At 40.1% G+C, this 17,216-nt stretch overlaps 1 protein-coding gene across 1 annotated transcript in view; it reads right to left on the reverse strand.

Annotated features, from left to right (window-relative positions):
• Window positions 1–17,216, reverse strand: part of LOC129327368 (collagen alpha-1(XXIII) chain-like) — a 507,186-nt gene that overhangs the window by 126,558 nt on the left and 363,412 nt on the right. Inside the window, exon 5 of the mRNA XM_054975948.1 lies at window positions 12,824–12,850. Within this exon, the coding sequence (XP_054831923.1) occupies window positions 12,824–12,850 (27 nt within the window). The remainder of the gene's footprint in view (window positions 1–12,823; window positions 12,851–17,216) is intronic.

The raw sequence follows: 17,216 nt of genomic DNA on the forward strand, positions 1-17,216 counted from the left end.
AATATCTGAAGACTAAAAAATCCCAGCCCTCTTTTCCACTCAAAACCATTTTGATGCTGACCTGACAAAAACCTGCAATGGAAATGGCATGTTGTTCTGTTACAAGAACAGGACAGCCATCTTTCTTGCATGTATATACTCTATAAACATTTCTTTTTTCAGGAACTAGTGTTGCGTTACAGATTAAAGCTCTGTGCGCCTGGGTGCTTGATCGCTTTCTCAAACTTCCATGGATAATTGCGAGTAATGCTCTCTCTTCAAAAGGCAACGGACCCCCTAGTGGCTGCATTTGGAACTTCCCTCTGCTTGGGGAAATGGAGAGTTGTGTGCACAAAATACTGTCATGTCTCTTCCCTTGGCAGTCGGTAGCTCATTCTTACACAATATGTGAGACCAACAGACCAACTCTCACGCGTAGGACTCAGCACCCAGTAAAGTCATGACTGGATTATGACATGATATGTCCCTAACCCAAATCTGTCTGAGAGGCCCCATATGGTAAAAATAATAATTTATTATCTCAGAAAAGACACTGAAAATATAAATATGAACATACACACACACACACAAAATGCAGCATATTGTATGAACTGCAACTTTTTTCTTCTTTAGCGAACCCAGGTGTTGTGAGGCCTTAAACTGTATCATACCTAGCTTATTCCTAAACCTGGCTCTGATAGGACTGTTTATGTTTCAAGTATGTTTCTCAGTCCTTTGGCCTCAAAGCAGTGCCCCTTGCATCAAAATCAATATAAAATAAACACATTTTAAAATATGCCTATCAAAAACTAAAATCAAAACTACAGCGTAAATAAGACACTAGATAAAACAAACATGTCAGCCCATTGCCCTCTAAATGATCAGAAATCGAAACAGATTTGTCATTTTAAAAAAAATTATGAATGTGCAAGCCTGGTAATCCCACTAGGGAGCAAATTCCACAAAGTGGCTACCACAGCGGCAAAGGCCGTGGCCCTGGGACTCACCTCCTTTGTGTGTGGAAACCAGGGAGCTTTGGACAGAACTTGCCCTGATAATCTAAGCTTGCGTGGGAAGGCAGATTCATATGAAGCACATATCACATACTATCAGTAATAACATACTATAAAAGTGCCAGAGATGGGAGTAAAACAGTTCAGAAATAAACCCTGGAACACGCACTGCTCTTGAAACTAAAATATAGTTCTATTTTGATTTCCTGAGGAGATAACTTGGATTTTATCTTTAGCTTCTGCTTGGCACAGAAGTAACAGAAAGCAGAATGTGATTAAATGTAAAATATCAGTCGACATCCATACATAACTTCAATGAATGTTTCACTTTCCAAAATGCCCCTCTGACAGATCACCATCTATTCTTGAAAGCATTAGGGGAAGCTGACTTCCGGTTTGGGATCCATGGAGGTCTGAAGCAGCTCCAGTTGCGGAGCTGACCGGACTGCCGTTTTAAGCGGCCGGCGGGGTGAAAATAGCCCGCGGCCGACTGCTCTCAGGCGGAGAGCAGGCAAAGAACGCTCAAGACCCTAGGGCGCGTTGATCTCGGACGAGGGGGGGCTCTGCGCAACGGGTCCCCTCCCGATCCTTGAGGTCCCACCCTGCGACGGGTCGGCTACAATCTCTGCGGCAGTTTTGGGGCCAATTCGGCTGGCATAAGACCTACATACCCAAGCTTCGATTGGGGGAAGAAGTGGAGAGGAGAAGCTAAAATCGAAACAGTGATTACAATCCGAGAAAAGTGAAAGAGAAGGTAAAGATCACTATCTTCCGATACGGGACAGATTGATAAAAACAGAGAGGAAAAAAAGTAGATTCTTAAGCTGCAACAGATTAATGAAAAGGAGGGGAAGACTCGGCAAAAGTTGTATTTGGAAAGAGACTAAGTTTAAAGAAGTTATTAAAGCAATTGGACTATTGTTTTGAATACTTGCGGTTATGGAGCTGTGAGAAAAAGACACCATCGCGAGATCTGCCGTGGGAAGACGGGAGACAGGAAGTGCGTAATAACAATAGAGTGGCTGGAGAGAAGCGGCCCTTGCTGGAGGGCAGGAAGAAGGGAATCGCCATTTTTGAAAGGGGAAGGGTCGCGGCTTCAGCGGAAAAGGAAGTAGGCCATTTTGGATTACAAAATCATAGAGAGACCATAGAGAAAAGACGCCCGACATTTTGGACTCTTTAGAAATTAATTTATGCAAGAAGACCGGGACATTTGAAATAAAAAAGGTACTAAACTCAACGCCACGGAGTTAAGGAAGAGAGCGGACTCGTGGGAGCGAGCTAAAGCAAGCCCCACGATGTCGAAAAAAGAGTGGCAATCGGCAATAGAAAACCTGGATAAAAAACTTTTAGAGGTGATAAAAGAATTTAAAGACATGAAATTGGAGCTGATCAAGGAGGTTAAACAGACAGTAAAATCGGAGCTGTCAGAAGTAAAATCGGAGCTGTCAGAAGTGAAGAAAGGTATGGAAACAATACAAAATGAATTGCAAGGAACGCAGCAGAGAGTTAAAACAGTAGAAGGAGCGATGGAGAACTTAGCAGACACGCAACAAACGGAGATGAGACTGATGAGGGGAAGGATGGCGGTTGCGGAAAGTAAACACATGGAAAAGCAGCTCAGATTTCGCGGTTTGCCGGAGATAGAAGGAAAGACAGCGCAAGAACAGATGACTGAGGTGTTAGCTGAATACCTGGGGAAGGAGGAGGAGGAAGTTGTGGCTATCCTCGATGTGGCATATCGCGTGAATTCGAGAATTGCAACCCAGAGGAAAGTACCAAGAGATGTGATTGTGCAATTTACAACACGAAACATGAAAGAGAAGATTGTGACTAAACAGTTTCAAGATCCATTGGAGATCGATGGCAAGACAATTATCATAATGAAGGAATTACCCAGATCAGTGTTACTAGATCGGAAAAAATATAAAGCGCTAATCCAGATGTTGAAGGACATGAAAATCAGGTACAGATGGGAGCTTCCAGAAGGTTTGTCCTTTGAATTTGGAGGTGCCAAAAAGCGCATTAGATCTGAGCGGGAGGTGGAGCGATTTATAAGGGACAATGAAAAAGACTTACCAACAAGATTATGAGTATGGAGTGTAAAGTATTATCTTGGAATGTAAATGGACTAAACTCACCGAATAAGAGGAAAAATATCTTCCACTGGCTATTAAAACAAAAATGAGACATTGTTTGCTTGCAAGAGACTCATATTCGAAAGCAGGATGTAAAATATTTAAAATTGGCAAAATTGGGCAAGGAATTTGTAGCGGCCTCAAGTAAGAAAAAAAAGAGGAGTGGTGTTGTATGTAAAAGAGGAGCTACAGCCAAAATTTGTAATGAAAGATGTGGAAGCCAGATTTGTAGCAGTGGAATGTATTTGGAATTTAAAGAGAGTGTTGGTAGTCGGAGTTTATGCGCCTAACGGTGCAAAAGAAAGCTTCTTTGAGGATTTGAGGAAGCACTTAGACGATCTTTCATATGATCAGATAATTCTTGCTGGAGACTTCAATGGAGTGACAGACTTGGAATTAGATAAAAAGACAATAACGGCACAAAAGAAAAGAGGATTATTACCAAAGCTTTTTTTTGAGTTGATTCAACAAGAGACTCTCGAAGATGTATGGAGGAGAGAATATCCCAAAAGCAGACAGTTTACTTTTTATTCTGCAAGGCATTCTACATTATCAAGAATTGACATGATCTGGGCCTCAAAAGACTTAGCGTTATGGACTAAGGAGGTAGAAATAATGCCGATGATAGGCTCAGATCACAACCCAATTATGTGGAAATTAGGGAAAAGGAGAAAAAGGAAAGCATGGAGAATAAATGAGGACTTGCTACAAGAAGGCGAGAACATGGAGATATTGAGAATAGAGACAAAGTTCTTCATACAGTATAATGTGAACAAAGAAGTACCAACTGACAAAGTTTGGGATGCTTATAAGGCGGTTATAAGGGGCATACTAATGGACTTAAATGGTAGAGCAAGAAAGAAAAAAGAGGAAAAAAGACAAGAGATTGAGGAGAAAATAAAAGCCAAAGAAATACAGCTAAAAAAGAGACCAGGGAAAAAGAAATTATATCAGGAAATTAAAATACTTCAAGAACAGTTAATAGCAATGAGTAATAAAGAATTGGAGTGGAACCTTAAAAGACTGAATCAGAAAGCATTTGAAGGTGCAAATAAACCTGGGAAGTACCTGGCATGGCAATTGAAGAAGAGAAGGGAAAAGAAAATAATAAACAAAATTTGTGAAGACAACAAAACGTATTTGGAACAGACTACCATTAGTAGAGCCTTTTATAAATTCTACGCTAAGCTGTACAATAAGAAAGAAGTAAATAAAGAATCAATAGCGTCATATTTGGAGAAAACGAAACTTCCAGAAATCTCGGAAGCTTGGAGAAATAAATTGAACAGTGAAGTAACGGACGAGGAAATAAGCAAGGCAATACAATCTGCAAATCTAGGAAAGGCGCCAGGGCCAGATGGACTGACGGCTAAATTTTATAAGACAATGGCCAATGAACTGGCACCATTCCTAAAAGAGGTGATCAATGGAGTTTTAAGGGATCAAAAGATTCCAGACACCTGGAGTGAAGCGAACATATCATTGATCCCAAAAGAGGGCCAAGACTTGACTAATGTGAAAAATTACAGACCGATATCGTTACTTAATAATGACTATAAAATCTTTGCGAAGATACTGGCGGAGAGACTGAAGGGATGGCTCTCGGAAATCATAGAGGAGGAACAAGCAGGTTTTTTGCCAGACAGACAAATCAGAGACAATTTAAGGACAGTGATTAATGCTATTGAATATTATGATAAACGTTGTGACAAAGAGGTTGGTTTCTTCTTTGTTGATGCTGAAAAGGCGTTTGACAATTTAAACTGGGATTTTATGTTTGCCACTATGGAAAAGCTACAACTGGGAGAAAGATTCATCAGAGCAATTAAGGAAATTTACAGAGACCAGACTGCAGCAATTGTGGTGAATGATGAATTGACTAAGAAATTGACTATTAGTAAAGGAACAAGACAAGGTTGCCCGTTGTCTCCACTGTTGTTCATTTTAGTATTGGAGATCCTGATGATACAAATACGACAAGACGAGGAAATTCGAGGAATAAAAATTAAGGACTATTCATATAAGGTCAGAGCATTTGCGGATGATATAATGTTAATTGTAGAGGACCCACTGGAGAACATGCCAAAAGTGATTGATAAGATTAAGGAGTTTGGAGATTTGGCAGGTTTCTATATTAACAAAAAGAAATCAAAGATACTATGTAAAAACATGATTAAGCAGAAACAACAATTGTTAATGGAAATAACGGACTGTGAAGTAACAAGCAAGGTGAAATATTTGGGAATTGAACTGACTGCAAAGAATATAGACTTATTTAAAAACAATTATGAAAAACTATGGATTCAGATAGAGAGAGACTTGATTAAATGGAATAGGCTGAATCTGTCATGGTTGGGTAGGATTGCAGCAGTTAAGATGAATGTGTTACCAAGAGTAATGTTTTTGCTACAGACAATACCAATCATCAGAGACTCTAAACAATTTGAAAAATGGCAGAGGAAAATATCAGATTTTGTATGGGCAGGCAAGAAGCCTCGAGTGAAAATGAAAGTTTTACAAGATGCAAAGGAAAGAGGCGGAATGCAACTGCCCAATCTGAGACTCTATCACGATGCAATCTGCCTAGTGTGGCTGAAAGAGTGGATGACATTAAAGAACAAGAAATTACTAGCCCTAGAGGGATATAAAAAAATATTTGGATGGCACGCATACCTATGGCATGATAAAGTAAAGGTCAACTCGATGTTCCTGCATCATTTTATACGGAGAAGTCTATATACAATCTGGAAGAAGTACAGAATTTATTTACAAGAAGGAACTCCTTTGTGGGTAGTTCCATATGAGGTGATAGACCCGAGAGCTGTTGATAATGAACAACAATGTTTAACTTATAAAGAAATAACTAGAATTGAACTATCTAAACTTAGAATAAAGACGCAAGAGGAACTATCACCTCATTACGATTGGTTCCAGTATAGACAGATCAGAGACTTATATAATTCGGACTCTGTAAAGGGAGGTATACGAATAGAGAATTCGGAACTAGAGCAGACCCTTCTTAAAGAAGATAAGAAAAGAATATCTAAGGTATACCAAGTACTGTTGAAATGGTATACTGAGGATGAGACAGTTAAAACACAAATGGTGAAATGGGCTATAAATTTTAACAAAGAAATAACAATGGAGGCATGGGAATACTTGTGGAAGACTACAATGAAGACAACGACATGTACTAGCATTAAAGAGAACATTTACAAAATGATCTATCGTTGGTACATGACACCAAAGAAGATTGCGCTAGGGAATTTGAACACTTCTAATAAATGCTGGAAATGCAGGAAGCATGAGGGCTCCCTCTATCATATGTGGTGGTCGTGTGAGGTAGCTAGGCAGTACTGGGGGGAAATAATAAGAGAAATGAGTGAAATTTTGCAATTTCAAGTAAATAAGAACCCAGAACTCCTGCTACTAAACTTGGGAATGGAGGGAATTCCAGCCCATCATAGGACATTGATATTTTATATGACGGCAGCGGCTAGACTTTTATATGCGCAAAAATGGAAAGTACAAGAAGTGCCAACTATTGAAGATTGGATTTACAAATTGCTGTATATGGCTGAAATGGACAAGATGACAAGAAAACTGAGAAATCTGGACTCAGGGCAGTTTAACACAGATTGGGAGAAGCTGAAACAATATTTGGAGAAGAAATGGGAGGTGGGAGGAAAACTGTGGCAGTTTGAGAACTACTGATGTATAATAAAGTGCAGAGGAGGGTGACTTTACCGGGGGGGAGAAGAGAAAAAAGCGAATCTATAAGCAGTTAGATTAATAGATGGATATATATATAGATATATGAAGGTTAACAAATAGAACATTGATAGAAAATAATTAACTATAAGGATTAAATATAAGGATTGAGTAACCAATAATATTTTCTTTCTTTGGTAAGATTTGTATAATGCACCAAACTGAATGTCTAAGGATAAAGATAAGTCAAATTGATTGACTATATGATGAGAGCTATATTGAATTATATTGAATTATTATAAGAAGACAGCAATATATGGAGTATAAGTTAAATTGTTTGACTTAAATGAATGTATGATTTACATGGTTTATGGGTTATAGAAATATTTGAATTATAGAAATTGGGATAAATTGTTTATCCAAGATGGAAATAAGGACTTACAGTTTGGGTATAGAACATTAAAAATAGTTAAGGATGTACTGCTTAGAATAAAGGAGAATATATATTTGTTTTAGATAGAGGAATCAAATAGAAGTAAGGGAAAAGGGACAAGGGGTTGGAAAGCTGTTGGAAGTCAATAAAAGGGGGGGAAAGGGAGGGGGTTAGAAATGAAAAATTGGGGATAATTGAATGTAATGTAAAAATAATGGATTCTAACCCAATAAAAAATTTTTCAAAAAAAAAAAAAGAAAGCATTAGGGGAAGCTTTTGTTACTTAACTGATGAAACCCTTGGGCAACATACATTTTAAAAAGAATCCCAAACACCCAATTTACATTTCAACTTTCCTTGAGGCAGGCAACTGAACTGACCTCATCTATATGTTTCCCTCCCCTGCACAATAAACTCATTAGGAGTGTTTTGGCCATGATTACATAGAGAAACAAGTTCAGCTTTCTTCTCCCTGCACAAAACACATCTTGAAGACAAAAAATGATGCACATCAATTAAAAATAGTAAATCACAAATACTGAAGAGCGAATGTGCATCAGAGACCCAGTTCCCAGTTCCTGCCAGTTTCTCACAATTCTGACCATTTCACAGTGAAAGGTTTATTAATTAGACCAGTGTGCCTGAACAGCTGAGTTTGGCAGCGATCATCAGCTGTTTTTACTCAACATGAGACACTAGTGTCTGCTTTTCATTTAATTCCTTTCTTCTTGTAAGGGCAAGGCATACATAGTATACACATTTTTAAGTCTCATTACTAGAAAATACTACTTATTGTATTTTTACATTTATTTAAAGCCAATATATACTCATTTAGGTAAGATTATGATAGCATCAAGGCTAACGGTACTAGTAGGCACTGGCAGTCCCTTGGTAGTATTAGAGGCAAGCCAAGTACAGCAAGGGAAACTTCAATTCCATGCGCTGAATTCATCAGATTATATTGGTGGAACTGCTAGGCCATTCCCCGCTGGCATACTTTTTATTTCACTGCATGCATTCTGGAAGCCTTCAGTTCTCATAGCCAACTGTCATTCTTTGTAAGGGTAGGTTTTACAGCTAGAAGAACAACTTGAACTGTGAGAAAGGACAGATAGGAAGCTAAATTGGGGGCCTTTTCTATGAGCTGCAAGTGATTCGTTTGGGGGCTGGTTTTGCTATGGAGGCATTGTAAAGCTGTATACAGATACTCATTAAAAAGAGAATTTCAACCCTGATAATTTGCTTTATTCTTAATGTATTTGTGACTATACATGGGGGAATATATGCTTATAAATGCTATGGTTGTTAGTCAGGCCACTACCATCTTCTCCCCCACTTCTCTGTTGACAAACAAACACCCTACAGCTGAGTTTCAGAGGTGTTGGCCAATGGCTGGACAGTGGATGAGGGATGCAGATGATCACATCATGTGGACCTTTAAAACAGACTTCAAAGCATGCAGCAGGGCTGAGTCTCTGAGAACGGCACACCATGCAAACATCTGTACCATATAGGGCTGCTAACCTCCAGGTTGGGCCAATATTACATCTTACCTTCAGACTACAGAGATCCATTCCACTGAATGAAATGGCTGCTTTAGAGGGCGGATTCTATGGCTTTATACTCTGTTGAGGTCCCCTCCCTCCCCAAACTTCACATTCTCCAGGCTCCACCCAAAAATCTCCAGGCACCTTCCAATCCAGAGTTGACAACCCAATTACCATATCAATAATTCAATGTTTGGATTGGCCCTCAGTAGGACAAAAATGGGAGCAGGGAATGGGGACAAAAGATCTTCCCATATTTGCTCCATCTTGTCAGTATAGAGGCTTCTAGAAGCCGGGACCTGCCTCATTCTTGTGCTTCTTAAAAAGCTGAACCATTACTCCAATACTGTTAACTAGGGACCCACAATGCTTACAATATTTAATGGAAGTTTAAATACTGAATGAGCAGTTCTGCTTCTTGCTGAAAGAGTTGAAGCAATTGCTGATGAAGCACCAGCAAGAGTGGCCATCCTTTTCTGGCAAATTGTAGGCAAAATTAGATATAACAATAGTCATACCCTGCCTTCCTCTCCTGTGGGGATCCAAAGCAGCTTACATAGTTCTCTTGTCCTCCATTTGATCCTCACAGCAACCCTCTTAGGTAGGTCTGGAGAAAAGAGTGTGATTGACCCAAAGTCACCCAGCAAGTTTCCATGGCAGAAGTAGGATTTGAACCTGGGTCTCCAGCTCAACATTCTAACTACTACACCACTCTGGCTCTGATAGTTTGGGGAACTGTGTAACCCCTTTTTTTTCTACCATCTCTGTCTGCGGGACCTCACTTATCCTGTTTCCTCATGAGTAAACCTTTGCTTCCATTACAAACAGGGCTGGCTCGACGGGGGGGGGCAGGGAGGTAGTCTGCCCCGGCACTGCCAAAGGGGGTGCTGGGTGCAGCTGCCAGCCCCAGGAGCATGCGGGCGGCAGGACAGGGGGCACGCTTGCCCCGCACCCCCTGTCCTGCAGGGCAGGGGGCGGCTGGCTTGCCACGCACCCCCTGTCCTGTGGGGCAAGCAAATGGCGTGGGCGGCCTCCCAGCCACTCGCGCTGCTGCCACCAGCTCTGTGCACTGGGAGTGCACACGCGTGAGTGGCCAGTCTTTGGTTGCCCTGGGTGCCGGCAACCGTAGATCCAGCCCTGATTACAAATAGCATAAGGATGTTCTGGAGCAGATTTGGGTCAGGATATTCTGATTCCCTTCATTTTTGGCACTGCAAGTCCCATTATCATCCAGAAGCTGGAGACCAATTTTAAAAACTCCCACATTTCTTCCCTGATGTATATTTGCCACAAAAAGAAAATCTTAGCTTTCATCACAAATTGTGTGTGTGTGTGTGTGTGTGTGTGTGTGTGTGTGTGTGTGAACTTCTATGAAATTGGCTGGTGGCCAATTTCAAATGCCTAGCTTTATTTCCTGATGGGTTGTGTCTGCCACACAAAGTACCTTAGCTTCCATTGCAAATGGGAGTGGGTGGGGTTCTCAAGGTAACCTGGGCCAGGATATCCAGATTCTCTTCATTTTTGGCACTGCAACTACCATGATCATTCTGAAGCTAGTGCCAATTTTGAGACTCCTAGGCTTTACTTTCTGAGTTAGGCCTGCCACAGACTGTCAGATGAATGGATGGACATGGAGGTCATTTTAGTATTAAAGATAAGCTCAGTATTTTTATGCTTTAACAAAATTCTAATTATAATACTGCACATTAGTAAGTGTTTACACTCTCCAAACCCCACTGCTGGTAGGTGAACAATTGCAGAGTCTATGAGCCTATAGAATGTTGTTAACATGCCCAGAAGTAGGAAGGGATTTTCTTTTTTTACAGGTAGTGGTGGTGGTGGTGGTGGTGGGAGGTCTTGCACGGCTATCAAGATCCAAGCTAGAAGCAGGGCATTTTAAAACAATCTCTTAACTCTGGTAATGAAACTCTAAACAAAGCTGCAGTCTAAGGGAAATGATCTGAATCTTGCCAAGGAGTATTGCATTGCTTTCTTTACTAAGGGCAGATTATAAACCTATTATTGATTAATGGTATATAACTATAGGATTTAGTACATTCCAGCATTTCCTTTTTGCAGGGATCTATGACTAATAATAGACCAAGGGGTTACAAGAAATAAGCATTCTGAATGGGCACTAGAAGTATTTCCAAGGCTAGTGCTCATTCATAAACAAGGATTCAGCTTCCTAGTGATTATATTTAGACAGACCGTTTAGAACAAACTCTGCTTCCTTAATCTTTAATAAATTAATTCTTAGTGTTTGTAAGCCACTTAGGCATTTATATAAGGCTTTTTTGTTTGTTTGTTTTTTGCTTTTCCCAGCAGCAGATCTTACATGGTGGCAGATTTAACTTTTCCTAGTATACACATCTTTGCTACTTCCACTACTGTTCTTGCCCTTCTGTTTTGACAACTCCTTACACCCCATATCTATCTATATAAAGACAAACGTCTTGACTGACCCATCAATGCCCAGCCCAAACCCCTGGACCTAGAAACATGAAATTTGGGGTGAACATTCCTTTCATGATGTAAACACCCACTAAGAAGGGATTTTAAGAAATTCACCCCCTAAGGGGGTAGAAAGGGGTAAAATGTGTTTCCCCAAAGGATACAGCTTCCCTATATGGCTGGCAGGCTGCTGCCTATTTGCACCCCTGCCCACTGCCAACTTGGCCACTCTTCCCTGATTGAGACAGCCTTTCAAGGTCATTTGCATATGCGAGCTGATTGGGGTCACAACATTCCGTAAGCAGCCTGATTGGTCCTTACTCCCCACATTCTAAACAGTATGCATCTGCTACTGGGAGTCTTTGAATGTGTCTTGAGGTAAAATGCACCTCCCAGTCTTCTCCTCAAAGTTCACTAGGGTTGCCAATCTCTCTGTAGGGGTCTGGCTTTCCTGTGTGACTAGCAGGCTCCTGCCTGCTTGCACTCCCCTCTTTCTGACTGGTCAACTGTGTGTTCTGAGGTAAAATCAGGTAAAGGAAACTGCAGACAGTTGAAGAAAGGTGGTACAAGACTCCTGAATAAGGATAACATGCTTTGCTTTATTCAAATACCTTTGTGAAGCTTGGGTACTATTCTATTATACTAAAAAACCAACTAAAAAGGTGGCATCGTCAACATGGATGTTGAAGTCACCCAGGACCAACAGACTAGGATAATCCAACTCCCACCCCAATACTGGCTCTAACAAGCTCGACAGGGTAGCTACTGGTGCGCTAGGTGGTCGGTACAGCAAGTAGATAGCCAAACTCTCCTCAGCATCCCATGCCAGGCCAACACAATCAATACCGGGAATCTTTGGAGCAGGGAGATTCTCGAATGAGTATTGCCACCCCACCTCCCCGACCCTCCGTCCGGGACTGATGAAGGACCAAGAACCCTGGGGGAGAAAAAAACTTATCTAAAGGAGCGAAAAACTACAAAAACTTAACATCCATTTACTACATTTTAACAATCAGCAGGTAACTTCTAAATGTAAGCCTTTTTGTGAGTACAAGTTAGAACATGTACAATTCTTACTCTCTTTGTTTACAAACAAGGAAACACTGAGACATTGTGACAGGAACCTGCTCAGCATAGGTCTTCCTAAAACAAATACTCTCCAGGTGCCTTGCATATGTCTTGGAACTATAATGGAAACACAAGTCCTTGTGTAAGCAGGGAATTGCCCATTGCAGGGCACTTTCACATGCATACTCTATTCTATTTGCTATATTCCCCTAATACTAAAGTGAGTGGTAAAACCTTTGTATATGGGAAGTTTCTACATAAGAAAAGTTTGCATGAAACTTTGGAAAAGACCCAGACTGCAGCCATACACATTATTTGCTCATGCACTTATTCCAGAGTAAACCTACACATATTTAACATCTCTTTAAAGTTGTAACTATTATGACTGAAGGGTGAGAGTCAGAGACAGAGAAAGTGAAAGAGATGATGAGGATACGTTGCACAGCTCGGAGAAAGATTGCAAAATAAAGGCAAAGTTACCGGGTAACCATCTCGTCCCGACTGCCCCTGTGATATTAAATAAGGAAAACAATAACATCAATCATTTGCACTTAACAGCAGCAAGGCATTATAGTCAATAAAAAGAAGACGGGTTGATCTGAGAAGGCCAGAAATTCCACAGGCTTCCCGCTAGCCACCCCTCTTGCTGAGCAGCAGGAGAGCTCTAGAAAAACAGTTCATAGCAGGTTGTGCAAATCCTGATCCCACTGTATCTTCATTACAACACTGTGAGGTAGGGTTAGGCATTAAGGATAAGTAGAGGTTTAAATCAAGGTCTTTCAAGCTTAAACACAACACTGTCCACAAAACCACACCTGCCTTCTACTGTCAGGTTTTAAAAACAGATTTTTCCCTACCAAGAGGGAAACTTGACGTATTTAAGACCAGACTGCAGCTTTGTTCCAATGGGCTTTAAGTCTTGGCTTCATGTCAGTGCAAGGCTTTGCTCTCTCCCATATCCTGCAGCATAAACCCATTTGATTTTGGGCCCCATCATTTATCGCTATGTACAGGTCACCTTGATCACATGAGATTAGCGTTCATGTTAGAAAACACATGATTATATCCCAGAGTTAAATGGCACTATAGGTTAAGAAATCAAGTACAATTAGAATATTCTTCTGTTTTCTTTAATCCTTCTTCACTTTTTGGTTTGATCACTGAAATTTACCATTTTTCTTCTTCTTTGACTTCAAGTAGGCCAACAAATGTGTGATCAGGGAGGAGAAGAGTACTTTCCATAATCGGGGAAGTGGCTTGGCACACAAGGCAATGTTGTTGCTGCCCAATGATGTGTTTGGCACATACAGTAGAAAGGGTACAGCAGTGGCAGATTCAAAAATATAGTCCTCATATACAGTAACGCATTATTAAATTATTAGCTGGCTCATGCTTATTTCAGTGAATTATTTTCTATAAACTCCATCTTATTTCTGTTACAGCTGTTGAGTAAGTAATGAAACGGGCTGAAGGTGAAACATGTCAGTGGTTCTTTATTTTATGGGCATTATTTTGATACATATTTTATTGATACTACATTCTTAATCTTAAAAGATCCAATGTTGTTTCTATCACCTGATTCTGCCTGTTGAAAAACGGAAGTACTCAACAGTAACACCAACTTTTAGTAATGGTGCATTTTTAGTAATTTCAAATCCCTCCAAAGCATCCATCTATTTATCTATCCATTCACCTCAAAATAGAATCTCAAATCAATGAAAGCTAAATATCAAAGGGTCAGATCAGACTGCTCCAGATTTTTGTAGGAAGCAGGGCAAGAAGCCATAGCTGACTGGCCAGTTCTTTGCTGTCACTCACTCACTCGAATTGGGTATCTGTGAGATCCCCTCTAAAGGAGAGTGGGTTGAGAAACAGGAATTGTAAGAAAGGGTAAAAACTAACCCCCCCCCCCATGCAGACCATTTGTAAACTGAGCTGTATTGTTCCACCTCTACTCTCACTGGGGCTGCTCCTGCCATTGTGGGTCTACAGCTGCTTGCACTGGCCATGGGTCAGATGCAAAAAAGAACACAGGACTAAGAATGAACTTTGTAATGAAGAACTCTGTTAGTGGGCCTCCATGGTTTCTACCTTACCATATGGACTGCTTTATAATATTTGACATGGTTAGTGCTAAATTATAAGTGCATGGTAAATATATCCTTCAGGTTGCAAGAATTACCTACTCAGCATGTGATTGTAATATCCTCTGTAACTAATTCTTTTGAAGCACATTTGAAAAGCTCCCATTCTGCAGACAGAATGGTCAGTCATCTCGCAGTCATAAATATTGTACCACAAAATGTAATGGTTAATATGTGAGCCCAATTTATGACAATCAAAAAATATAACACCTGAACAAGGCAGACCTGGTGGCACAGGAAGCAGAGAATAAATCTTAAACATAATGTGATGCTATGTGGTATGGGCAATAAGCAGTTCCTTATGACGGAGGGTGAGGGAAGTGGGAGTCAGGTGGCAACCCAGAAGAAACTACTAGTCTACTAATAAATGTCTACTAATATTATGTCTACTAATAAATGTAGTGCTGTCCAAATAAAATAATACTGTATTTTGTGAGTTTGGGGACAGCATGTAGTGTTTAAAAGAACTTTTTCAAAGTTGTAGTAAAGGATACAGTTTTAAGTTTTGGTAGGAAAACATACTTTGCACATAAAATATGTATATATACTATATGAAAGGAACTGAAAGCCTTATCTGACTGGAAAAGGCTTCTTTGCAACTCTATCACATAACAATAATGCCCAATGAAATTGACTGGAGACAAAAATAGATGGAAAAACAAATCTTGACTGAAAACCCCAAACTAGAAAGTAAACAAAGCTTGAAGTGGAGAAAATGTAAGGACCTGATCCTGCAACTGATAGCATGTCTGTAATTTAATGCATCCAAGCAGAGACCTTTTAAACTTTGTAGCTCCAGGTGGAAACATAACATGGTGATTCACATATGCTAGCAATTACAAAACGACAACCAATAAAGTAATATTTTCAGTTACAATCATGTGAAGTATGGCAAGAAAAGCAGTGATTATCTTCGTGATTAAAAAAATTACCATAAATAAGTTAATCATACTGCAAGCCAATTTTTATCTCATGAATGCCAGAAACACATGCTGGAGATTCTATCACAGAAATTCTAACAAAACTAAAACATAAGTTTAGAACTGAAATTCTATCGTTATCTTATACAACATGGTAAATCCCAAGTGCAGCAGAGGTTTTAGCAGAACTTTGAGACAGGGAGCAGCGACATCCACCAACATTAAGTATTCCCTGTTAATATTATTGTTTGTAACCTTGGTGATTGAAATTGCTTTTGTAACAATGTGAGTATAATGTTTGTACTATCATCCTTTTTCATCTCCTCCTCATCCATCAGCTTTAGAATCTTGGCAGGTTGTTCTTTTAAACAGGTCAAATAACTTCTGCATTTAAACCTAGTCTGCATGATACAAGAGCAAAGTACTTTTCAGGACAGTGTCTTTTGAACAGATGAAACTCCCAAACAGAACCTCAGTAAGGTTAAATGCATATTACTTGATGCTATCAGGATTTTTTTGCAGATGACAAAGTAGTAGTTTATTTTTTGTGTCACACACCTCTGCATTTTTCACATTCATATTGCAGCATTTTCCTCTGATGAACCTTGATGGTGCTAAACTACATTTTGATCATTCACAACTGCATACAAATGTCAGAAGAACATCCTCAAAAACAACACATTTTCATTTCAGTTTCAGGTTCTGACATGCCACTGCCTTTTAATATTTGTGTCTGTATCAGCTCAGGCATATGAGAGGCTTCTCAGTTAGAAGGAACAAGGACTATAACCTCAGTAGATGAAAGCACAAAGGGTGCATGCTTCTCTAAGGATCTATGAGAGTTTGGCTCTTAATTTCTGTTGGACCTTCTGAAAATCCCACCAAGAAGAGTAAATTAGCCATGGAATAAAGAAAAGTCACTGTGGACTGGGGGACAGGAGGAGGCTTAAATAAGCAGTAAAATTAGGAAGTTGTCTGAAGACAACCAGGCAAGAAACACTTTCATTCTCTTTCCTTTCGCACTTGCAAGTGAGGAAGTTTGGGAACATCTCTGCCAGCTGAGTGGGATCTGGGCTGATCTTTGGTGCCTTCCTTTATAGCAGCTACTTACAGTCTAGGTGCGGCACAAGCCATGCTTGCAACATGTGGGCCTAAATGAGCCAGGCCAGTGGATCCAGGAGGACCCACTCAATATGTTGACACATTGTATTCTATATATTTTCCCTGTTTATTTGGTGAAATTGTCTTTTTATGTTTATTTTGTGAGGAGCTCTATGTGCAGCTGTGGGAGAAAAGTTGTGCAGAAATGCTTAAACAAACAAATAAATTGCCCAATTATCCTCATGTACCAGATCGATAGTCTGATAAAACTACCAATCTCTCTGCTCTATTAATTCTGTGGTAGGGCAAGACATAGGGAAGAATAAAAAGATGATGTAACTATGGCTGAATCCACACACCCGCGGAGCTTCCTGGCGTTGCGCTAAATGTTTGCTAAACACCCGGAAGTGTAGCATCTTTCTAGAGCAATTTCTGACTCGCGCTAGAGAGACGCCACACTTCCGGGTGTTTAGTGAACATTTAGCGCAACGCCGGGACGCTCCGCGGGTGTGTGGATTCAGCCCATGTAAGCAGATTGAGTTATGCTTTATTATATGTCTGGATTACCCATGAAGTATTTTTGTAAGTATCTCTCTTTAAAAAAAAAGATGAGCACAAATGGAGCTGAGATTTAGATGACTACTCCATGAAAACACACCTTTAAGGTTTCATTGAAAACATTCACTGATAAGTCCTGTTTTCTACTTT

Source organism: Eublepharis macularius, chromosome 4 (assembly GCF_028583425.1).
Source record: "Eublepharis macularius isolate TG4126 chromosome 4, MPM_Emac_v1.0, whole genome shotgun sequence".
In the NCBI taxonomy this organism is placed as follows: domain Eukaryota; kingdom Metazoa; phylum Chordata; class Lepidosauria; order Squamata; family Eublepharidae; genus Eublepharis; species Eublepharis macularius.